At 37.5% G+C, this 24188-nt stretch overlaps 4 protein-coding genes across 6 annotated transcripts; 1 reads left to right on the forward strand and 3 right to left on the reverse strand.

Annotated features, from left to right (window-relative positions):
• Window positions 1-130: 130 nt before the first annotated feature.
• LOC114528521 (insulin receptor substrate 1-like) lies at window positions 131-6434 on the reverse strand. Of its 2 annotated transcripts, XM_028550180.1 has the most exons (8): window positions 6143-6434; window positions 4009-4312; window positions 3624-3906; window positions 3026-3171; window positions 2640-2744; window positions 2513-2555; window positions 2419-2440; window positions 131-1849 (listed from the first exon to the last, which is right to left on the reverse strand). In XM_028550180.1, the coding sequence occupies exons 1-8, from the start codon at window positions 6191-6193 to the stop codon at window positions 713-715; spliced, it is 2091 nt and encodes a 696-aa protein (XP_028405981.1). In that variant the 5' UTR covers window positions 6194-6434; the 3' UTR covers window positions 131-712. The 2 variants fall into 2 exon arrangements, with proteins under 2 accessions (XP_028405981.1, XP_028405980.1); XM_028550179.1 differs by having other exon boundaries at window positions 2419-2555.
• A 787-nt stretch (window positions 6435-7221) lies between these two features.
• On the reverse strand, window positions 7222-12856 carry LOC114528551 (glutamate--cysteine ligase catalytic subunit-like). The gene is made up of 18 exons (XM_028550214.1): window positions 12652-12856; window positions 12352-12552; window positions 11270-11379; window positions 11133-11182; window positions 10892-11030; window positions 10698-10808; window positions 10541-10599; window positions 10272-10411; window positions 10050-10124; window positions 9812-9928; window positions 9383-9521; window positions 9136-9248; window positions 8969-9061; window positions 8662-8766; window positions 8412-8493; window positions 8241-8326; window positions 8043-8163; window positions 7222-7801 (listed from the first exon to the last, which is right to left on the reverse strand). Exons 2-18 carry the CDS (start codon window positions 12499-12501, stop codon window positions 7545-7547), a joined length of 1947 nt encoding a protein of 648 aa, XP_028406015.1. The 5' UTR covers window positions 12502-12552; window positions 12652-12856; the 3' UTR covers window positions 7222-7544.
• Window positions 12857-13026: 170 nt separating this feature from the next.
• LOC114528546 (PHD finger protein 20-like protein 1) lies at window positions 13027-21570 on the reverse strand. 2 transcript variants are annotated; one of them, XM_028550208.1, is made up of 19 exons: window positions 21187-21570; window positions 20438-20603; window positions 19877-19961; window positions 19711-19793; window positions 19274-19563; window positions 18782-19082; window positions 17573-18671; window positions 17202-17336; window positions 17004-17127; window positions 16473-16932; window positions 16277-16295; window positions 16035-16190; window positions 15721-15852; window positions 15475-15599; window positions 15207-15306; window positions 15089-15114; window positions 14786-14949; window positions 13855-14714; window positions 13027-13727 (listed from the first exon to the last, which is right to left on the reverse strand). In XM_028550208.1, exons 1-19 carry the CDS (start codon window positions 21306-21308, stop codon window positions 13624-13626), a joined length of 4551 nt encoding a protein of 1516 aa, XP_028406009.1. In that variant the 5' UTR covers window positions 21309-21570; the 3' UTR covers window positions 13027-13623. The 2 variants fall into 2 exon arrangements, with proteins under 2 accessions (XP_028406009.1, XP_028406007.1); XM_028550206.1 differs by having other exon boundaries at window positions 19877-19964.
• A 50-nt stretch (window positions 21571-21620) lies between these two features.
• Window positions 21621-24069, forward strand: LOC114528557 (protein disulfide-isomerase A6-like). Its single transcript, XM_028550222.1, has 8 exons — window positions 21621-21720; window positions 21827-21971; window positions 22334-22391; window positions 22472-22558; window positions 22630-22669; window positions 22746-22861; window positions 22945-23069; window positions 23160-24069. Exons 1-8 carry the CDS (start codon window positions 21702-21704, stop codon window positions 23905-23907), a joined length of 1338 nt encoding a protein of 445 aa, XP_028406023.1. The 5' UTR covers window positions 21621-21701; the 3' UTR covers window positions 23908-24069.
• The last annotated feature ends 119 nt before the right edge of the window (window positions 24070-24188 follow it).

Here is a 24188-nt window from a genome sequence, read left to right on the forward strand (position 1 = left end):
CGTTCGAAGATTGTATGTGGTGTACCTCGACAAAATAACTTACCATACCTGGTTACCCGAGTTCTTTTAGATCGGAAACATCTAAATTCTATTTGCTCAATGACACAACAAGAGTAAAGAGTTTCTTCATAATTTCATTTTTATTCACATGCCACATTCTCTTGCTCTATCTGAAGATACAGTTTCACTTTATAGATTATATTTTTGGGATCAATGTGATCTGATATTCTGGTGAAAATATTTCATTTGCTCATGTGATATTCCATCATAAGTTGAAGATAAAATAGGGTGATATTATACAGTTATGCTCAAGTGCAAAAACAGATATCTTCAAACGCTGTTCGGGTGATGGTGAAGGATACACACGTAAGAATCACACAAATTGCGAGACTTTTGATGACGCTGGGTTGATGATTGCATCCCATGTCTTCCGATAGAGCTATCTTGTGTAAAATTAGTTCGGATCACAGGATCAATAAGAGATGATTCTAAATAGACCTCTGGAAAGAACAGGTTAGGTTTCCTCCTGTGTTAACACTGGATCAATAAGAGATGATCCTTACTGGACCTCTAGGTGGAACAGTTTAGAACTGATATAGAGCTGCTATCAACCAGCTTGAAACGCTTTGCAAGATGCGTGGATCTTACGTGTAATCAATATTGATACAATTCTATTCACAAGATGATCAAAAATAATTTCTCTTGATATCCTTCACGCATGATGAAACTGACGTTCACGAGTGCTTGAAATGTCAGCCAACACTGTCGACTTCTCAAAATCAATCCTGGAATAATTATCCTCTCTGCTCTTCCTTGGTCTGCGAGGAGAATCTTCCTGGGGGGGACTATCCCTAGAGAAATCCACTGAAGCATAATTCAATTTTCTGGCATTTTTCTCCGCGTTTTGTTTGCAATTTGGCGGTGTAAAATTAGCATAATTCGCATCAGGTTCAGGATATGGCTCTTTCGTCTTCACATTGACATAACTGCTCGGCTGTTCTCGCTTTTCATTGTTATTGGTCGGTGACGTCGGTGGTTCCGGCACTATACGAAACCGTGGCGATTTACTGCCGACACTTTTACTGCGATTCATATCAACATTCATATAAGCACCAGCATTGTGTCGCTGGATTTGAGATTGGCTTTTTTTAAGCTTTGATTGAGGGGCCATATTTACATAGTTTTCATGTTCTTTGGTATTTTCTCCGCGGTTTAAATGATCAAACCTTTCATCGTCAGACGAGGTTGATGACGACACATGACGTAATCCAGGTTTCATGTTGACGTACGTACTTACATCCGGGTCTTGTCCCCCTGCTCCTTCCTCCGCGGACTGGAACGATTCTGAACTACGAGAAGACGAATTACGCGGCTTTTCAGGCGCAGCTTTGGGGCGAGTCATCTGAATGTAAACATCAGGCGTACTTCCGGGAGGTTTAAGAGGCATGTATGAACTGGGATCAGAACTCGAAGGGTCAAAACTCGACGGGTCAAAACCCGCAGGTAACCCCACGTCTTCAATAGAGGAATCGCTTCCTACAGGCCGAGGAGGTTTCATTATTTCATACTGTGGTGGATTGTGTTTAAGGAATGTCTCGCCATCTTCGCGGTCACTGTCGTAGTTATCAATGTGAATATTCTCACTTCCAACACTACGACGCCATGCTGGATCACTGCTGGAGCTGCTGCTACTTCGCCTCGGTAGAGACGAACTCTGGTATTGTTCAACGAAGTTCTTACGAACGTCATGTATGTTCTGTTTTCGTTCGGATCTTCTGCGGGGCCTGGGAGCTATGTTTGTGTACGTGTTTTCATCAACCCTCACTCGGTCACTTCTAGTCTCAAGATCCTTTGAAAGAAAGTCATTGAAATTACATCATTGCACATCTTATTTTAGAGAGAATACTCTGTTCAATCGACGTTCTTGTCTGAGATCATTCAGCAAATAAAAGGAAAGTGAACTCCAACGCTGTTTCTCCTCTGTCTTCCTTCTTCTAATATAAGCTATCTACATCACACTTCAGACGAAGTTGAACTGCCTGTTTTAAACCACTTAACTTGGTTGAAATAAATGGTTCAAGTTAAGCAATGCCGCCATTACTCATTAGGATCCAATCAAACAATTTGATGAAATATGAAAGGACGAAAATTTCAAATAACATCATCTCTTTCATGATTGTGATGCAAACTCAAGATTTGTGTTAGTAAGTACACACTTGTCTTGTGTTTTTTAATAGCTGAGCCTGAAATCTAAACTTTGAAAGACGATGTTATTCGGGCCCGGGTGTTTTGTTCTATATGATTTATGATAATCTGCCTGGAAACGTGAACTGAACTTCAAATAGTTTTATGACAAATCGCAGAACTATAGAATATGATATTTCCGAGAAATACACGCAAGCTCATAAATTAACATACCAGAGATTCCTTCTTCCTTGGGATGAATTGACCGTCTGCAGTGAAAGACCCTGAGGATTGGGATTTTGATCGAGGACCAAACGGGACTGGAGGGGTTATCTTAGGATAATGTCTCTCTTCTGAATCCTCTTCATCACCTGGAGCATGATGGGAATAAATACAGTTATTTCACGTGACATGTACTGACAGGAAATATTTCAGTTCATTTGTTATTTACTCACCATTACGACTCTTTTGCGGGCAGCTGCCATTCTTACTAGTGAAGATAAATGATCCTTCAGCGGAGCTGCCTGACACAGAGTTAGAATGCTGTCGTCCTTCCACGTCTAAACAGCAGAAAATAACACATTAGCACTAACATTCCAGAATTAATTTACTTCCTGGAAATTTGCCTCGCGTTGCCAGATCGCCTCAGGTGTGCGTCGACCTTTATATCACATGATTTCAAAATGATCTCAAAATTATTTAAACTAGTTTCAAAAGAGAACATGAAAGACACAATATGGTGATAAATACACAGAGATTTGTTTCACTGCTGGCCAGTCCTGGGTCTTTTCCAATAGACTTTAGATCAACCAGCGCAATACGAGCACAAAAGAAGAATTACCTTTTCCTTTCTTCTTATTTCGAATCAAATTTGGTATAAATGTGGATCTTCTTGATCTTGGACTATCATTGTTATTATCCATTGTTTGTTCATCATTTCCACCAGAGCCATCAATCATTGACAGTGCAGACCTGGGCTTCACCGACCTGAAATCACACACAGTTGCAAGTGAATATGTTGAGAGATAATGAGAATTACGTTAAATGGAAATACTACACTGGGTGGATATAAGATCAAAGACTCAAAGAGATGCAAGAACTAAGAGCCTTCAGCTCCTTTTGTATGTTTTTGGATGCTTGCAGATTTGTTGAAAAGTATCCAATCTTTCCTTCGACTGTGGCATGGTTAGTTACTATTAAGCAGCATTTCTGGCTTCCAGTTTGGATTAGCCCAAAGTCTTTTTAAATATGTCCTTACTAGATATAAGATCAAGGACTCAAAGACATGCAAAGGAATTTAAGGTGGATGCCTCAACCACATTAGGGCTGTATTTTACTACCATAATTTCACAACACTTGACATAATCATTTGACATCCACCTTCAGAACTTCAACTAAAAAATACAGTGTTGACCAAAAGAATCTTACATCAATCTTACCGTGACAAACTGTCTTCAACTTTCTGCGCAATCAATGGATCATCAACCTCCATCCAAATTTCCCCAGGACCCAATGCTGTGGAGCGACCAAACTCCATAAACACACAGTTATCTGAATAACCAAACTTTCGCACATGATAAAGTTTCTCTTCAATAACGATCTCTTGTGATACAGGATTAATGAAATATAATGTATTATCCTTAAGACATAGTTTGTATGAGCCAGTAACATTTCGCAAACCTCCAAGACCTCGAGAAACTACCTTGACATTCCACACAATGTCTAAATAGGAAAAATATACCATTATAATAAGATTAAGGGAAGATTAAGATGCCCTTCAGCAATAAAAGTGTTCAATAATAATTTGTTCGTAAACAAACTAACCATATTGTAGTTCCTGCAAATTCTTATATTCCATTTGATGCAATTTATCAAGATCCGTAAACCAATCTTCTAGAAGTTCATCAGTATCTGCTTTGAGATGAAATACTGCTTCCTTTGTATACAAGGCCAAAATATTCCCAAATTTCTCATGAACTTTCTTAGTGATACCCAGACAATGCTGCAAAGATATTACTCTCTTTGGAACGGTTTCTGCACTGTACTTTTTGGGATTTTCATAATATAGCAATTGTGCATCGCCTGTTTCCTTGTTGAAACCCAATACAAAGTATCGCTTCTTCTGGTTCTAAACAAGCAAAAGTAGATGGTGTTAGACTTCAGTTTGGTCTGCCCAAACTAAAACATCTCGCATAAACAAGAAATGATATACTTTAATAACAATAGAGGGTGCAAAGTTTATAAACTTGCCCTGGCAAGACAAGGAAGTTGTAGGGAAAATTTCATGCAAATGCTGTGAACTAAACTAATAACAAAACCTATAACCTCTCAAAATTCAATAAGCTCTTTTATCTGTAATTCATTTCTTTAAAATTACATCAACCTTACCCTTAACCTTATCACTTTGTACTTTTCAAAGAAAGACGACTAGAATCATTGTGCTGCTTGCTTTATTGTATTGTGTTTTCCAAATAGGAAATGACACTTAAAAGTGAAATTTTTTGCCCAGCAGGATACAGGATTCACACAGCAAGCATAATAATCAGGGCAAGGAAATTGTAAAAGGGATGTTATTCAGAACCTAACCCTTAAGGCAATAAAATATCAAATTATATTTGACCAAGCAAAATTATAATTCTAATAATATATGTAACTTAATTGTTACCCCACAGTTTGCAAAATTTGTAATTGTTAAAAGGCAGTTCAAAGTGCAAATGTTACACTTGGATACAGATAAAAAGAAGTCAGATCATATAGCCTTTTTTTAAGTAGGAATGTATTCTTTATTTTTTATCATTTATATAAATGCAGCTAAGAAATCCTTGACTGGAGGCAAAGAAACCAGTTCCTTGACAATATTTAACCGGAACAAATTATACTTGTAGACGTCAGAATTTCATCATCACTTTGTGCTTTCTGAGCACGTTTTGAAAAAGAAATAACTGTTTGGCATTTGAAATGAGCTTTTGGCCAAATGCAACGGAGAAATGTCAAAAGATGTAGCATATGAACAGCAGCATAAGCTTAGCTTCATCGGAAAGATAATTAAACAAACTTAAAAATGTAATTTACTTGGTGTCTTGGTCATTTGCTTATGAAAATACAGACATTGCAAATACAGCCATTTTAATACTCTAATTGATTGATTCGCTGACAGGCTTGTAGGAGACTGATGGATAGCTAACTACATGAATGATTACACTTGTGGGTGAAAAAGATTAAACTAAACAAAGCGATTCTGCTTGTTTGCCTTCATCTACAAACTTCAACATCAAATTTACTGCCATTGCCAGGCACGCAAGCATCAAGCTTTCAACAAAAGACCACCCTGAATTATGACGGGAAACATTAGGATTTTGCTCGTTACATTATAGTTTTTGAGAAATTTTCTTTTATAGTATTGAAATTGAGTAAAAGAATTTTAAGATTTCTTTACATTGTTTGTTTTCATAGACCATTTGACCCTATGCTGAGACGTGATACAGCGTATTTTAGCGAAGGTTTCGTATTACATAGTATCCGTATTAATACCCCGTTTGTAAACAGAAATTTTCCCCACACGAAGCATATGTTCAGGGCTTTTATACAAAATTTCCGTGGTTTTCAATACGTCGAACAATATTATCTAAAATCTTTTTGTTTATAATCTTCCAAGGTCGAGTGCCTTGAATTCCTTGTTTACAATCAAGTCTATTTCTTTACGACATGTTTTCCAAATATATACGCTACTCTTGTCGCTCTGTTATAAAATACATGCCTAATAAAATACAATTTATGAAAACTATAACCAAACAAGCTTTCACAAATATTAAGAACAGTCAAAAGAACTTGTAGTTGAAATATTTACACTCGCATTGCAATAACACAAGTGTGTTCGTCGTGTCCGTGCAGATATTTTGCAAACGCGTACAAAGATACAGAAAATAATGATGTATCATAAAAAATACGGCATAATTACCTTCACTCTCTTCAGCCATCCTTCTCGTACTATCCTAGAGAGATTACTCATCTTATTAAAGTATATTTGTTTGACTTTTTTAAAGGTTGTCAATATTGAATTGACTTCCCGACGGAGAGCCTAGCACCTGGTCTTTGCGCAAGAATACATTCAGACGTTAATCTTTTGAGAATACAATCATTTTAGAAGTATTTACGAATGATTTCGAAAAGAGAAATCCATGTTAAGGAGCTTCAAAAGCCTTCTTTCAAAGCCAAAAATGAAGTACGTATTCAAATGATCTGATTTCGTTCCAAAGAGCTGCAATGCATGTAATTAGCCGGCCCACGATAGAGCATGCCTGATTTGCCCGCACCACCTGTCAACATGATTGATGATTTGTAAACTTCGCAAGTTTGTAATTTTAGTTCAACATTTTTATTTGCGCTTTTTCGCTTTTAGAGCTTTCCGATTGATATTTGTTTAATAAAATGCTGCCTAAACAGATCTCACATATTTTGTTTATAATATTTTTAAATATCATTATGCAAAAAAATGGCCTTTTTAGGTAAGCGCGCAAAATTATAATTTCACACGTCATTTTTATTAAAAAGCAGTTCGATTTTCAGAAACCTAAGCCTTAAACGATCATCTACACGCCTTGTGTGGGCCCCAGTCTAACAGGAAACGTTAAATATCTTCAGTTTTAGGCATGATATAATGACAGCCAATTTAACTCATGTGAAATAAACGCCCGCGTTTGTTTTCCACACAGAAGCAATATTTTTCACATCCTGCTACACACCTAAAAACTTAAATTCGCCATTGGTTCATACTATATGATGAACTACTCGACTTTGTCTGTCCCACGCATTTTGAGACAACCCGAAAAACCTTCAAGTGTCCACTCACAACAATGAAGACGGTTTTGAAATGACGTTAATCTAAATGAATGATATTGGATCACCTTGTAAAACAACAGAAATTTATATTGACTAAAAACGCTGTTCTTCATCAAGAGACTGATAGACAGAAAATGTTTTCCTTTTCGCTTCCGGCGTGGCAAGTTTCACGCATTCTTATCTAAATATAAACACGAGTTGAGTGTTACTCCAGGAAGTATTACGAATATAAATAAGACTTAAAGGCAACAAACGAATTAGTTAACAGTAGTTCCTTCTTATACAACCTAATGCATACTTATAGTCACCTATTTCATAGTTTGAGAGAAGTCATTCGCTTAGTTATCACTGTTCCGCCGGTAAACCAGACATTTGCATCCTCAACGAGGAGCCTCGACGATACTATGCAGGTTTTCTAGAAGTCCAATAATACAAGTCCCTTATGAATTTCCCTATAATAATAATATTTAAGCTAAAAATGTGTCTGTACACGGATATTCCCGAAAAATTTACACGCCAATTTAAACGACACCATTTCCATTAACCATTTCCTGAGGAGATGAACCGTTGGCACTTTTACAATGAGGTCCAATGGATCGGCTCGTCCGAGTTTCTGGACAACCAAAAAGTTCAGGACACGGCTGACCTTTATTACTAATCTCGTGACAGGTTTTTAAAAGATCGTATGCAATGTGTTCGCTCACAATTGAATCATGTTTATACTCCGGGTGGTTCATCACGAAACCTCTCATCCACTGGGCTGTTGTCAGATATTCGCCTACAACGAATAAAGGTGATACTGTTTATTCTTTTGAAAAATAGTCCTTTTTTTGTCTGGTATTTTCACTATTTCTCCAAAGGCAGAGAGTTTAATATGAGCTGTGTTGTGATAGGATGCCCAAACGAGAAAATATTGGGCAAAAAGGACGTTTGCAGGAGTTTTCATCTTCACGAGAAATGCATAAAAAACAAAAACCTGAACTAAAAATAATCGTATCTGCTTGGAATAAAACGTTTACCTGAAGCTTTCTTGGAAATGAATTTCAGATATTGGCTTATTGTACAACGTGTTTCAAAGTCAACGTCGACAGAATCCAGGAATTTGTTGATCAACGGAATGAGACCAGAAAACTCGGCATCCTGAAAGAAATAGTTGAAAATCTTTCTAAACTTTCTGCTAATTTTTGTTTTATTTAATTAACAAAAGACCAACTGACCTTTCCATTAATAATTTCATCAATTGTCATCAGTTTGTAGCAACATTCTTTAGGACAAACTTCGACTCCTTTATCATTGCCTCCACCTACAAACCAACATTTCAAATATGCATTAAAATATGCCAGAAACGCCTGAATTTGTACGTGAATTTTAGTTATTTTACAACTCACAGACTTTCAACATCGTTCTGAAATGGAACCGTTCTTTTCTTACAGCATCGCGTTTCTGAGCAGACGCCAGATTTTCATCCACCTGGGGGAGAGGAAATTGAAACATATTGAGAGAAATTGAAACATATTGGAAGAATATGAAACACATTGAAAGAAATTTGAAACACATTGAGAGAAATTAGAACATATTGAGAGAAATTTGAAACAGATCATCAACGGACATTGAAGAACGATATGACGTGTTAAATACCTTGGAAAGTGGAATCAAAAGGTTCAGATTGAACGACAAAATAACTCGAGTGATTAAAACTACAAATGTCGCGAACGCCGCATTTTCAAAATCTGTCAGTTGCACCTGGAGGAAAAGAACGTATCTTAAGTTGAAGGGGGGAGAATGATGATAGAATCATGTGAATAAACACAAGAAAATATGAGCTGTTGCACTGACACAAATAGTACAATCATGTGAACACAAAACATGAATAACATGAACACAGAACAATTGGAGGAATTGAACAAAAGAGAAAGGGATCGTGTTATGTCTAAGTGTCCAGTACCTCAGTTGGTCTAAACTCTACTCTCCAGCCGATAGGAGAGTTTGCCGGGGGAGGTTTGAACCTCATTGTCTGCCAGTTTGTTGATTGAATGTTCTAGAACACAATAAGACCATAATTAAAATGTTTGATTACAGCAAATTGGAATAAAAATGGAGCACTTCGTTCACCTCGAAATGATCGGAGTCTTCTTCATCATTCAAATCAATTTTCTCGCTAAACAAAGTCAGCGGATCCCGGATATACAAATGAGCAAAATGTTTCGCCATTGGCTCGTCCATACCTAAAGAGAGCGAAATTCTTATTCAGCCTCCTCATGAAAGAACCTTACTTTCAAAACACGGGACAAGAAGGGCTTTATAAAAATATTTAGAGCAGAATAATGAAAGATAAAGAAGTTGATTGATGATTAACTACCTTCTTTCACAAGTGTTTGAAATATTTCTTCATCGTAAGCCATTTTGATGTCGCTGTACGGGGCGGCTTGGACTGAGAGATACGAATCTATTGAATCATAACGCGATTTCCTGATTTGAAATCTGTCGTTCTTTAGAGGCTAAAAAACAAAAATTTGAAAATACTAGTGGATCACTCCAGCAATTTAAACTATTAAGGTCCAGTAAGGATCATCTCTTACTGATCCAATGTTACTACAAGAGTAAACCTAAACTAAACTAACTTTATTTATACTAGATAGCTCTATCAGTTCAAAACTGTTCTTCCTAGAGGTCCAGTAAGGATCATCTCTTATTGATCCAGTGTTACCGCGGGGGGAAACCCTTAAACTAAACCATTATTCTTGATGGGTCCATTCCATGAGGTAAAAGCCAGGTTATCATAACTCACCACCAGGCCTCTCTCCTCCTCAGTTCTATCATCAACAGCGGCTGATATGACGTTCCAACGACAATCAACATCAGCAAGGTAACCTCGGAATATTGGAGCACCAGCGGACAAAGCATGCTGGGAAGAATTACAGTGATTTCGGTTAAAACGGATACATAATACATCATAAAACATGCACCTCCAAGAGCCTTTTAATACAGAATACAACATGCATAAAATATTAAAATAAAATACAAACCATGATAGGTGTGAGTACAGCTAGTTGATCATACAAATGACGAGCCTCGTTGATGTTACATGCTTGAAATGTCATCTGCAAATGCAAGTAAAAATTTGTTCAAAATGACCCTGGGCATACAACAAGCAGACACGTTCATGGAGAATCTACCCTCACTGAGCCAAGCCAAAGTATAATAGGTAATTAATTCACCTACACACTGAAGAAAAAACAGACTCTTACTTGTAGACAACAACATCCCATACCAAAGCCCATGGCATCCATGTAAATATGATCTGCTTTGGCTGCTTTTGAACCTTCGCCTTCCTCATCATTGGAAAATTTCTCAATGAATGGTGATGGTGTGTTGACGTCTTTGAAAACTAACAAGTTCGCAAAAAACAAGCAAATGGTTGCCCATTAGTTTTGATCCAGAATGATCAGACTTCACTAACTTAAGAAACACTCTATCAACATAAAAACTTATTTATTGATCAAATGTCATTACTTACTTGGAACATTGATAGCAACTTTTGTCCCTCGTCTCTCCCGAATATTTCTTGTCAGGGTGCTGAAAAATTTGAAATAAATCATAACATATATATGAACTACTTTTACCGATATCATCTCCATCTTCACACATTCGATCTAAAAACAAAAGTTTTATACCTGAATCTTGGATGCTGATTAATGGCTTCCTGTGGAAAGAACAAGGAATGGGATGCTCCTGAGGTTGGTGTCGGTTTGTGACTTGGAAATGTGAATTGAGGGCAACCAATCCTAGCAATATTAATTATCATACAATGTAAATTTTCATTTGAAAGGGAAACATTTTGTGGACAAAAAAATGTCAGTGTTTATACCTTGGAAAACATGTCATACTCAGCACACACTCATTGTCAGGATTTAGAAAATTCATGACTTCTTCACGACGTAATTTCATGTTGGCTTCAATCATGTTAAAGTGTCTCATACATCCTCCTAGGGGTTGTCCAGGAGTGCCTATGAATGACAAGCACATTTCAGTGTATCTGTCTGTCACTGGAGGTGAGAGGACTTTGACCAGTCACTGGAGGTGAAAAGGTACAAAGTATCTGAGAATACCTTCAAGCATATAACTTGCATATTCTGGTTTCCAGGATGTTTCATTTTTTCTAAATTGCAAAGAATATTATATGAATATTAAATATTATATTAGAAGAAATTTCATAAAGAAAGTTCAAAAAGTTAAATGAAAATACCCTGGATTGGTATGTTCCTCTTCTTGTAACTTGGGTAGGAGTGTGGCACTTTTCAGCAACAGTTTAGCTGTCTTTTCTTCATGATCAAATTTTACCAGAACATATTCAACCTGATATTACATTAAAAAACAATCAACATACTGCAAAGTACAATGCTATACATGTTTAACTATCTAAAAACCATCAAGCCAAATTATGCATTAAATTAACAAATTTTGCATCTTAAGTAAACATATATCATTTTTTGAATGTCAGAAAGTGTTTCAACATTCAACATTGGACATCTACACATATTAATTGTTGGCTTTTAGAAAGAACTGGACTATCAGCATGATTCAGCTAATATAAATTAATATGCTATGTTCACTCAGCATGACCTCAGAAGCATGACATTGCAACCCAGTAATCAGTCTAGAGCTCACTAGATATGCTGGTAATGGCTGAATTTTGATAAAAACTACATATAAATTACATAAAAAACAATGGAGAACCACTAACCAAAACCTTGTAGCAAATTATATGTAAATTATCTACATTCTTTATCAATAACTGCCATACTCTTAAAATATTGGACTTCGAAATGTTGAAATTGTTAGCTTCAGCAAAATGCTAGATTTCTGTATAAAAGTAGTGTATATTTCTCAAACCTAAACACATATATCTTTAGGAGTAAAACTATGAACAATCTACCTCTTACGAACAATCTGCCTTAATCTTATTGGGTGGAATTTTATAATTTTTAATCTTTCTTAATTATAATGTCATTCGAGGTCAGTAAGTAAATAATTTAGGCATCATGAAAATGCCACAAAAACCACAATGAATATTACCTTTGCGGGGTTGTCAAACGTTCAGACTTTAACAGTTCAATACAATACACACAATTCACTTGCAAACATGTAAATAGCTTAGGCCAAATCCTTTAAGATTAAACCGCATTATCTACGAAGTATCTGTATGTTATAAGCATTTAAGCTTATTTTATTTAATCATTTAGTTAATCTACACGTTGTCCATATACTCTTTATCACGCGGGACATTACAATATAGGAAATTCAGAAACAATGCCCAAATCTCCTCACCTCATCACCCCATTTCAAGCAGTCATTTTCCCGTTTCTCTAGCCTGTGAAAAATATGCAAAAGCTGTGTAATGCCATGAGAGCGAACATGATCCGCATGCTTCTTCGTTTCAGCCCACGAGAGTGGAGAACCTTCGGTTAGAAGACCCATTTAAAAGAACAATTGCTTTCAGAGTGTCTTTCTTCTCCAAACGACCACAAGCTGTATACAGGTTAAAAAAAAAGAGTTTTTGGCATTGGGTGGGGTTATTTTATTACAACAGCATAAAATTACATAACAATTGAAACAATGTATACTAACCTGAAAATGAACTGTACTTTCAGAACTGTACAAGATTAGTTTGTACTTTAAATGTGCAAAAATATAAACACACTGTTGCATAAATACACTATAATCTTCCAGACTTATCGAAATACGGATCTCTGCATGCGTTTATGCCAAGATGTGAGCATGACTATTTTTAACCTGTTTGTTTTATATATTTCATAGTTGATCTACTCCTTGAGCAGGGCGCCATGTTGACATATTTAAAATTCCAATTTCGAACTAACCAGGGGGGGCGAGCTCAGAGGGATCACGGGGTGTGTGTATCGTGTTTTATGCGAAGAAGATAGCGCTTGTAAATGAAGAAGGAAAATGTTAGGAAACAACATCTACTATACTTTTGAGTCAAAGTGGAACTAAACTTTTATTACATGGAGTGGGTTAGGTATCTTTTCAGTCTTCAATTGTTATGGGCGGTTAAAATGCAAATATCTGACAGAACGCAGCTGATTAAACGACGTTGGCGTCTACTTTAATTAGCAGTTGTCTTTGTTTCATGGTTTGTGTGAGTTGTTTCTCCTCAGGAAATTATCCTCAGCACCAGGTGGATACGAATGTTTTTCGATCGAAGTATGGTTGGGGACTTTCTTAGTTTCTCGTCCGGAGCATAATTTCCTTGACTGTGGCGTGGGAGGATTTTATCCCGCTATGTTAATATTTTGATTCTTATTGACTATGAAAACAATCAATTTGCAAAGAAATGAATAATCATCACAACTTGAAATTTGCATTGCGGGACAAAATCTTCAGCTGGCTACGCCACTGAGAGAGAGAGGGAGAGGTGGATCAGTATTTACATGGGGTAAAACTAGTGTTAATATGTTGTCGTATGTTGTCAATGACTTATCAACGCAATAAGAAAGGCAGCAAGCCAGGACGATCAATGAGAACAAAATAAGTCTAGCTGTACTATCACATTGTTCAACCAGAGTATACCATTTAACACGATCAGAAAACGAAACCCAACTTCTGTAGTTTCAAAAGTTGCTTGGAAAGTTTGCGTATGGATGGTCTTCTTTCTGTTGTCCCAGACGCCAGTGATTTCTCCAGGACTAAAATAAAACAAAAACATGAAAAACGAACATGTCAACTCTGCTCTATCCAGTAATGACAAATCTAAATGAACTAAATGAACATCTGCTCTATCCAGTAATAACAAAACTGTGACGTCGTACTTACTTTCAACCTGTTTTTCCAGTCTGTCCAGTTGTTCATCTAAGAAAGTCTGATCGTCCTCAATCTCTTCAAGAAGATTGACGAATGCTAAGTCATCTCCAGTGTACTTCATGTTATTTCTCGTACTAGTTCCTGTCTCATCATTCCTCAATGATGTATTCTCATCATTACTATCTTGGATAATTTCACTATCATTAAGCTGTCCTGAAGTCTCCTCCAGACTTCGTGCTGTCTCCAGCGTGTTACGTTCTAATGCCTTTCTATCTCGTGCTTCGATATCATTGTCTCGTGTCGATTCCTTCCCATCTCGTGCTGGGACATCACTTTCTCGTGTCGATTCTTTCCCATCTCGCGCTTGGATATCATTTTCTCGTGTCAATTCTTCATTTTCCTGCCCATTGTGTTGTTCTGTTTCCTCCTCCATACTCGACTGTGTTGAATCAATATCTGTTCTTACACAGTTTTTATTCTTCACGTTCTCAACAGAGCCTGAAACCATTTCTTGTGTTTTCTTTTCCTGTCTCAATCCAGTAGTTTCTCCTTCTTTCTGCTGGATCTCTGAGTCACTTCTAATGACTTCAGAACCATCTTTATCATCCTTGTCTCGGACAACCTTTTGACGATCACCAACTACGTCATTTCCACGCGTCTGGAGACTCTCACGTGTCTGATCATCAACTACGTCATTTCCACGCGTCTGATCATCTTTCTCAAGTTCATTGTTCAGCGACTTAACGTCATTTGTTTCATATTCAGAGGCATTTGATTCGTTTTTACTGGAGTCAGCGTCACTCCTCAGACTGTCGTCTTTAAAAACTTCATGTTTATGTTCCCACATTTTAAGATCCACATGATTAGGCGTTCTTGGAAAGGAATCACTGTCGTTAGTAAAGAAATACTTCCTAGATAACGAAGTAAGAATTTCTCAACTTACCGTAGGATGTGAAGTTTTCGTTTCATTCCTTTCAACCCAGAGTTTAGTTTATACAGATCAGATAACATGGAATGAGTGACTTGAGCCTTAACTATCTTTACTTCATTTACATCATGAGGAACAAATGCAGGCAGAATACCACTTTTAAACCATTCGTAATTGTTCTGCAAAAAAAAACAGGAAATGTAAAAGTTATTTTGAGAAGCAAGCACTCTACGAAATCACACAATTTTAAAGAATTTCTCGCCAAACAGGGCGACTCGTTTGTTCAGCAGAAAACTAAGAAAAATTAATGTTATTTACCTTGAATCTTGCATTCTTTCTTAAGCCTATAAAATAGTGCATGGAAGTCAATGAAATGGGAAAATAAAAACACGAGCTCCTGTCTAAAACGCATGTCAATGACGTGATGTAATTATACCTTTTGGATTCCTGCAGACATAACAAATATATTTTGATGGCAATTTTTCTTCACCAGCGTTTACACAGTCGTTGTGTTGCCAAGTAAAACATTGCTCGCACTAAAGAATGAAAAATCACTGTGACAGATGACATTTGACAATAGAAACATGGCAACTTCAACAAGAATGATGGTTTTCTTTCAGGGTTTAATGGATTTGATAAACTGTGGTGTTTTTGTTAATCGTTTAAAGTGGAGATCATGCGGTGGCTGGCACATGCAGCAGTACCTGAATCATTAAACCAGAGTCTTCAAAAACATCACACAAACAACGCACGACATCTTCTTCTTTGGTATCAGAAATATCCATCTCCATCTCATCTTCAAGATCATGTTCAACCTCAACGTGGATATCTGCATTCGTAAAACGTTCATGTTGAAATCAAACGAACTAAAGAAGTGAACCTTTTCACCATGGACGTTTTGCAAGCGAACTAAGACAACCTCCCATCAAAGAAATCAACAACTTCCCTACCTGATGCAGCTGGTGATTGAGCTTCCAGAGAATTATCACCAACAGAACCGATAGAAACATCTGATGTCGACTGTCGTTTTGTTCTTTTCTTAGGAACGCCTGATTCGAAAGAGTCTTCTTCACTCCATGAAGCTGTCATGATAGAAAATGTAGAATGAAGAAAAACAATGATACCAGACAAGATATCACAGTGGAAGAAGGTTAGTGTACATAGTGTATATCATTGGCCTTAGTAGATCATCTTCAGGGAGCAGTTTAGAATTATAAGCAAAAATATTATTAGGAAGAAATCATGCAGAGTTCTGCCTTTATACCTGACGAGCGTTTCCGTTTATCTTCAGGGGAAGTGTGATAATATTTGACGTGAGAATCCAGCAAGGACGCTTTTCGAAATGACTTGTCGCAACCAGAATATTCACATTTGAATTTGTTATGATCCAATTCAATGCGCAGTTCTTTAGGAGCAAATACTGTGAAAGAGAGAAACCCAGCAATTTAGAAAAACAATAATTTTGTCCATCATCTTCAATCATTTTTCAACATCAAATCTACTTACCATGCGGACGTCTCAGACCCTAGAAATAAAAGAATATTTCAATATTTAAACTTTAAAACACCAACTAAAGTCACACTGTTTTCTCGATAGCTCAATCAATTCCTAACTTTTCTAGAGGTCCAGTAAGTATCATCTCTTATTGATCCAGGATACTTATGCAGGAAATGTTAGATAGATTAATAGATACACACTGTACCTTGCCTGGGTGACCATCTGGAGGTAATGGGGTTGACATCATGTCACCTAGAAGAGCATCACTGTCACTTGGGCTGGTCACTGGTGTCTTCCCCCCTGAATTCTTAGTTCCTACCACAGCTTTATCACCTGGGGTACTAACTCCGGGAGTTGTCACCCCCACTAAACGGCTGAGTGGGAGATCATCAGGGTCTAGGTTAAGGCGTGAAGGTGGGGCTTTTTTGGAAGGAGTGCTATCAAAAGATGGGTCATTTGAGGTGAGGTGGGCAGATAGGTGGGTGGATAGATTGACATCCGAAGTGTTGGTGGGCGTCCCATCAATAGGTTTGAATTGACTCGAGTTTAATTTCGACGGCGTATCCGTGCGTTCACCAGTTGATGATCTTGATAAGTTAGTTGTGTTGATGTCTTTGGATGATTTATTTGACGTTGGTAAAGTTTTAGAGCTTAAGTCTTCCGATCTAAGAAGAAAATACAAATTTCATGTCTTGTGCATTGAAATTTATGAAACCGTACAAGGTGATAGTCCCACCTGGCTGTCTTAGTCCCAGAATCTTGTTCCATTTTCTTCGTTACATGAACACGACCAGGCTTTCTGCACTCAGAAGAAATATCCCTCGGAGATATCCCCCTGGGTGAAATCTTTGGTCTCTCGCCTTGAAGCATGGGGAAGAATCGTTAGCTGTTTGCCTGAGCGAAATGTTGGTTGTGAAATATTCAATGTTCTTACCTGAATGTGGCGTCGTCTGTGTGTAAACGACTGATGGAGGCAGTCGTTGATCAACGTGCATTAAACGCATCAAAGAAGGAGCATTTTGAGGAGGCTCGTGAAGGACTGCAGTGGGGTATAACGAACAACAAGAACCTATGAACAACAAGATTATCAGATTAGACTTTGAATTAAGACTTGAGCTATCATTGATCAACATTGGTTGAAATCTTCACGACCCTTGATGACAGTTTTCTCTCGTCTGATTGACCCAAGGCTTCGCAATATCTAGAATTTTAACTCTCACGAGCAAATCTTGTTCCGAAGACATGCGGGTTTGACAAAGAAATCAAGCAATAGGATCGTGTGTAAAAACAGATATCTTTACTTACATGGTGGATGAGCAAGTGTTGGGGCAATGACAGGAAATGACGCCTGAGTTCCAGGTCCATAAACCACGTATGTTTCACGAGGTAACCCCCCTGGACTGAGGTGATAACCTGCTGTACTAGCAGGAGGGTAGGAATTTCCAGGAGGGTACGTACAACATGGTCCAGTACATTGAGGTGGTGCACCATAGGTAAAAAGGGACGGAGGTGGATAGCGTTCGACATATTGAGGAGGTAAACGAGGGGCCGGCGCTGACACACGGGGATATGGAGGGGGGTTAGGGGATGTCTTTTGATAGGTTTGAGGAGTTATGTGTGAAGTTTTAGTCATTTCTTCGGATTTTAGATGGTCCAGTTTTTGTTTAATCTCCTCACGTTTTGCTGTGATTTGAGTTTGTCTCTGGATCGAAAGTTTTCCGGTGATTTGATCTAAACGCATTCTCTTGGCTTTGAAAGATTCAGCTCCTAATGTCTGAGGTTTTCCCTTTGATGATTGATCTGATTTCTGAGCATGCTCACTTGTGTCATCCTTGTCTCTTTCATCAACATTACTTGAAGTATCATCCTCAGTTGCAGACAGTTGTTCAGGAATAGGTTTTTCTACAGCAATCTCCCCAGAATCACCTGTTTTCAGGTTTTTCTCTTCTTTATCCAGTGTGGTACTCTCAATGTCCTTGTCATCCAATGCCTGGTTTTTTATACCCTTCGAAGTATCCACACAACCCACAGCATCCACACTTTCCCCCTTGTTTCTATCCTTTGGCTGCTTTGGATCTGGAGTAGTCTTTGAAAGTTCAGCTTTTTCTTGTAACCTTGTATCTACATCTTTTCCTGCCTGACTTGAACCTTGATTCTTCTTGGTTTTCAAAGCTTTACCATGATGACTAACTTCCTCCAACTCTGTCGTGACTTTTGATGCAATCTTGCACTTGCTAAGCACTTCTTCAGCTGCTGAAGTGGCAGTGGTAGAACCAGCTAAACTTGTACCCAAGATGACACAAGGTTCCTGAACATTCAACAGTCCAAGGACACCAGTAGTTTGTAAGATCTTCATGTCTTTATCTGGTATAATCACTTGTTGAATGTCTGTTCTCTGATCAACCTAAATGATGTTTTGTTCGGTTATAATGCTTTTCTATTTCTTTCTACTTAGTGGTAAAGTTGCCAACAATTTCTTTTAAGAACTTGAATGGTACTAAATCATGTACGTACCTGAACACTCAGTGGTGTTGTGACACTGGGTTTCGTCATCTGTGAGTCAGGTTTGCTTTCTTTGATATGGGTGACACGAATGGTATTTTCTGATGGCAAAGTGTCATCAGCAGAAGAAGTGTTCAAACTTTCAGACATTTTTGAAGGATCTTTTTCTATGTTTTGTGGACCAACAGTTTTGCTCTTGTTTAATGGTGGAACCAGTGAAACAGAATCCTCAGATTGTTTTAATTTATCACTTGACTCCACTTCACAAGATTCATGCTTGGTTTGATTTTGACCAGGTTTTGTTTCAATTGCCCTGGAAATAATAAATACTAAAATCACCCAGTCAAGAAACACCATAGTCACCTGTCAATTTGAGAACTACAGATCATACTTTGGGGGGTAAAACTATAGTAAAACTAGTTTTGACATGGTTAATTTTTACATTGTGATATGATTCAAGTATACGGTAAACAAGATGATTATAATCATATTTTATCTACTCACTCTTCAGTCTTAGGTCGTTTAGACTCTTGTGGCACATCACTTTCACGTCTATTACGCTTACGCGAGGTCTCTGTCACATCCTTAGATTTCACTTCCACTTTCTCTTCCTCAATCTTCTCAATATCCTTTTCAATTTTCTCTTCTTTCTGTTCAATTGTTTCACTTGACTGCGGAGAAAGCATTGGTTCATCTTTTCCACTTCGTCTCCGAGCCCTCGATGCACGGTCCTGTGCAAGCTTTGCTTTACGTTCAGGCTTGGAAATTACACTTGATGAGGGAGGCTTTTTCCTCTAGCAAAAAAGAATAGGCTTGTTTCATTTTTTTTGTCCAAACAACAAACACATTATTCTTTACTCAAAGACAATTTTTTTGTCAATGGTAGAGTATTCTACAGTCAAGCGTCAATAAATGCAGTTTTCATCAACATATCACACCACCTTATTTGTTGAATCTTGTTCTCGTATTTTACTTTGATGAATAATTTTTTGAAATCCATCATCGTACTCAACTTCATAAAAATCTAAAAGGTTTTTAAGAAGTGTTAATACATAAAAGTCAACAAATTCACATGAATTCTGGAATATCAATGAAATATCATCACACCTTTGGATATAACTTTAACTATTTCTGCAGGATAATAAGTTCCATCAGACCATTTTGCAGACACAATATCACCTTCCTTCCAAACCTGCTTTGAAACAGACAAACCAAACAAAAAATATGAAAACCTACTATAACAACACTGGTAAGCTCTAACTAAATAAGAAACATTCATCTCTTATTGATCCAGTGTTACTACAAGAGGAAACCTAAACTAAACTAACTCTATTTATACTGGATAGTTCTATCAGTTCTAAACTGTTCTTCCTAGAGATCCAGCAAGAATCGTCTCTTATTGATCTATTGTTTCTTCCTGTAGAAGAAACCTAAACTAAACTAACTTTATTTATACTGGATATTTCAATCAGTTCTAAACTGTTCTTCTTAGAGGTCTAGTAAGGATCATCTCTTATTGATCTATTGTTTCTTCCTGTAGAGGAAACCTAAACTAAACTAACTTTATTTATACTGGATATTTCTATCAGATAGCTCTAAACTGTTCTTCCTAGAAGTCCAGTAATCACCGGCAGAGGAGAGCAACAAAACTAAACGTAGCTCTGATACCTTGAATTCCTTTGCTTTACTTTTAGATTTAACTTTTTCTTTTGGTAATGGTCTAATCTTTTTACTATCAAACGAAACCCACTCATCATATCGAGAATTCCATCCTTCAAAGTGGATTAAAATTTTCTTTTTCTTGTGGTCAACTTTTGCAATTTTAGACACATACCTGATATAAAACATTTAGATGTGTTAGTACACATACCGAATCTCCCAACAGAAGTAAAGTAAAAAACAAAGTCCGAATAAACACGACATCTTGAGAGTCAAAATATGAATCAAGCAAGACACAGGTTGAGTCTCAGGTTGTGGTTGGTGTGGGTTTTTTCTCCTAACAGTAAGTTTGTATAATTTGGAAAGGGCAACTTTAGGGGGAAGGTACGTTGCAAAATAACCACGGAACAGCTTGGCAGTGTCTTCAAACAGCTTCGCTTCAAATGTGCTATCAGACAAAGTCCCTAGGAAGGGGTCGTTGGGAAGTGTTTTTGTCTATTTTAGGCAGTTGTTATACCACATTTGAAGCAAAGTTTTTAGGGGGAGGATTTAGTTTTTTTAGAGAGGTGATTTAAGTTGGAAAGAATGATTTGAGATGCAGGGAAAACTGCAGGAGGAAATGTTATAGTCTGAAGTAGCTAAATTGCAGCCCTGACATTTCTGAAGATATCACTTGAATACAGCATCAGGGATAAAAATTTTGCTGGCACATTTAGACTATAACATTGCCTTAAGAATATGGATGATTCAATTTCTACCAGTTGCACATATAATCCATAGCCTCGATTCTATTTCCAACAACAAACTCCAGCTTATTTGGCGAGTTATCTTTACTTGATGTCGGGCTGGAAGATGCACTATTCGTCGACTTGCTGGACATCTTGAAACCTTTTCTTATCAAAAACCAACAACTTGACACGAAAACACCACGTTAACGAAGAAAAAATACAACCTTTAACACAGATAACCTTTCATTTCTTTTGTAACCGATTATTTACGGCCAAAAATACGGTAAATAAATCATAACAAAGTATATTTTTATGATGCACAAGGCATGCTTTTTTTGTTTCGTCTCGAAAGTTTCCGAATATGTAACGATTACGGCCGATAACGAAGTAACGGCGAACCTCAGTGCGTGCAGCCCACGCAGTGGTTAACCAATCAGAGCGAGCCAGCTCATAAACTGCGCGAGTCTTTTGAATCACTTTTGCAACAAATTCAGCTCATTTGTCAAATATCGTGTTTAATTGTCGCTGTGTTTCAAGTTTAAAAGATGTTTTTAACGATAAATTGTAAGTGTTTTGCTTGTTTAAAGATTGCAATACAAATTACAAATATAGACCCACATATATATGAGAGAATCAGCGTTTTAATGTGTTTTTTTTTACTTTCTTTTAGGCTTAGTTACCATCGTGTGTAGTGTAGTTTTAACTGAAGCTCTCTATGGATCTAACACTGATGTGGTAGAATTAACAGCTGGAAATTTTGACGGGAAAGTCATACAAAGCGACGATATTTGGCTTGTGGAGTTTTACGCACCATGGTAATAAGATTTTTGGAATAATGTCTGAAAACCAGGGACTAAAACAAAAATAAACATGGGTTTTGCTAGCTCATTAGTATGCGCCTCCTGGTTGAAATGTCACAGATGCTGTTGACACGTGTATTAATTTAAACGTAAGACTGATGTAAGATGAGGATACATCCAAAATTTGCTTCCCAGAATAGATATGAGTCATAAGTCTTGAATGGACAAAAGCCTTTGAAAATTTTTTTAAAGGCTTTTGTTAGAAAGTTAATAATAAGCATGCTTGCTTGTCTTGGGTACGGCCCCCCCCCCTACACACTTACAATTCTGGAGGCAAGTTGAAAATTTCCATTGATCCTTACAAAACCATTTAATAGGTGTGGCCATTGCCAATCTCTGGCCCCTGAATGGAAAAAGGCTGCATCAGCATTGAAGGTGACAATATATATAGTTCATGATACTGGATAAAGTTTAGTTCTCCTGTCACTCAATACAATATTCTCTCTAATTCTTAGGGAGTTATCAAAGTTGGTGCTGTAGATATGGATGTTCATAGCTCAGTGGGTGGCCCTTACAATGTCCGAGGATTTCCAACAATTAAGGCAAGTCTTCATTGCAAAACATCACATGGAATATCTGCATCATTTGACTGAAAAATACTTCTTTCTTGTAGATTTTTGGTGCAAATAAGAACTCCCCAATTGATTACAATGGTAGGCTATGAGCAGTTTTAAAAGATACGTTATAAAATAAAATGATTTGTTGATTTTTTCTGAATGTTATTCACAGGCCCACGTACAGCTCAAGGTCTAACAAAGGCAGCAATTGAAGCAGCTCAAAGTGCTGTGAATCAAAGATTAAGTGGTGGTGGTGGTTCAGGGAGCAGATCTAGTGGTGGTGGAAAGGTCAGCTACTGAAATGAATATATTGTTTGACATTGAAGGCAATTCATTCTTGTTATAGGACTTACATTTGTTATTTTATTTAGAGTGGAAGTGGTGGAAGTAGTGGTGGTGGTGATGCAAAAGATGTTATTGAACTAACAGATAGCAACTTTGAAGAGAAAGTTCTTCAAAGCAGTGAGCTCTGGCTGGTTGAGTTTTTTGCACCATGGTAAGCATGAGAACTCCAAAAACTAGACTTTCACCCCTAAAATGTAATGTGGTATAGAAAACTTACTGAAAAGGTCTTGTCTTTCACCAGGTGTGGACATTGTCAACGTCTTGAACCAGAATGGAAGAAAGCTGCAACCGAATTAAAGGGGAAGTTTAATCTTGGAGCACTGGATGCAACAGTTCATCAAAGCATGGCACAACGTTATGGTGTTCAAGGCTTTCCAACCATCAAATTCTTTGCACCAGGTAGCGAACCTGTTGACTACCAGGGTGGGAGAAGCGCCTCAGATATTGTGCAGTTTGCTTTGTCTAAAGTTGCTGAAAATGTTGCCCCACCAGAGGTTGTCCAGTTAACCGACAACAAGATCTTGACGGACAACTGCAATGAGAAACCCCTTTGTGTTGTTTCTGTGTTACCTGATATCCTAGACACTGGTGCTGATGGTAGAAATGCTTATCTAAACATTCTCAAAGATATTGGTGAGAAATACAAAAGCAAGTTGTGGGGATGGGTTTGGACAGAAGCTGGCAGCCATAGTAAACTTGAAGAAACTTTAGGCATGGGTGGCTTTGGATATCCAACCTTGGCTGCAGTAAATGTTCGAAAAATGAAATTCTCTATTCTGAAAGGGTCCTTTGATAAGGCTGGAATTGACGAATTTCTTCGTCGGTTAGCAGTAGGACGTGGCTCTACCGAACCAGTCCGTGGGGCGGCTTTACCAGAGCTCAAGCCAGTGGAGGCCTGGGATGGAAAAGATGGGCAGCTGCCTGAAGAAGATGATATAGATCTGAGTGACTTTGATATGGATGATGATGCAGAGAAAGATGAGTTATAGTTAACTGGTGTGACAAAACGTGACTATATATAGTCTGAAATAATGAATTTTGGACATTGTGTGTTTTCTTCCCTTTGTAAAGATATTGATGAATTTATGGCTGAAATTATGCTGCTCACAAAACTCAGTGTAAAGATTTAGGAAATATAATAAATTGAGCTTTCGTGTTATTGCTTGTTTTTAAGAAAATATTCTTTTGTTCAAATGCAATGGTAGTTAAACAATTGCACACTTGGCCGTAAAGAAAAAGATCATCCACTTTGAATGCTGCTGAACTTCAA

This window comes from Dendronephthya gigantea, unplaced genomic scaffold, assembly GCF_004324835.1.
Source record: "Dendronephthya gigantea isolate DGI-Jeju-01 unplaced genomic scaffold, DenGig_1.0 000050F, whole genome shotgun sequence".
Lineage (NCBI taxonomy): Eukaryota > Metazoa > Cnidaria > Anthozoa > Malacalcyonacea > Nephtheidae > Dendronephthya > Dendronephthya gigantea.

What these genes read in the sequence shown, in the direction of transcription:
- LOC114528551 (XM_028550214.1), bottom strand. Translation starts at nt 12,501, where the DNA reads ATGGGTCTTCTAACCGAAGGTTCTCCACTCTCGTGGGCTGAAACGAAG. An exon ending in TAGAGTTTAGACCAACTGAG is followed by an intron (nt 8,767 to 8,968) that starts GTACTGGACACT and finishes CTTTTCCTCCAG; the next exon opens with GTGCAACTGACAGATTTTGA. An exon ending in CAGAACGATGTTGAAAGTCT is followed by an intron (nt 8,327 to 8,411) that starts GTGAGTTGTAAA and finishes GTTGGTTTGTAG; the next exon opens with GTGGAGGCAATGATAAAGGA.
- LOC114528546 (XM_028550206.1), bottom strand. Translation starts at nt 21,308, where the DNA reads ATGTCCAGCAAGTCGACGAATAGTGCATCTTCCAGCCCGACATCAAGT. An exon ending in CAACACCACTGAGTGTTCAG is followed by an intron (nt 18,672 to 18,781) that starts GTACGTACATGA and finishes AACATCATTTAG; the next exon opens with GTTGATCAGAGAACAGACAT. An exon ending in TGTCTGCAGGAATCCAAAAG is followed by an intron (nt 15,115 to 15,206) that starts GTATAATTACAT and finishes ACTATTTTATAG; the next exon opens with GCTTAAGAAAGAATGCAAGA.
- LOC114528521 (XM_028550179.1), bottom strand. Translation starts at nt 6,193, where the DNA reads ATGAGTAATCTCTCTAGGATAGTACGAGAAGGATGGCTGAAGAGAGTG. An exon ending in GTTGAAGACAGTTTGTCACG is followed by an intron (nt 3,172 to 3,623) that starts GTAAGATTGATG and finishes GTGTGATTTCAG; the next exon opens with GTCGGTGAAGCCCAGGTCTG. An exon ending in CAAGGAAGAAGGAATCTCTG is followed by an intron (nt 1,850 to 2,418) that starts GTATGTTAATTT and finishes TTTCTTTCAAAG; the next exon opens with GATCTTGAGACTAGAAGTGA.
- LOC114528557 (XM_028550222.1), top strand. An exon ending in GTGGAGTTTTACGCACCATG is followed by an intron (nt 21,972 to 22,333) that starts GTAATAAGATTT and finishes ACCATTTAATAG; the next exon opens with GTGTGGCCATTGCCAATCTC. An exon ending in GAGGATTTCCAACAATTAAG is followed by an intron (nt 22,559 to 22,629) that starts GCAAGTCTTCAT and finishes TCTTTCTTGTAG; the next exon opens with ATTTTTGGTGCAAATAAGAA.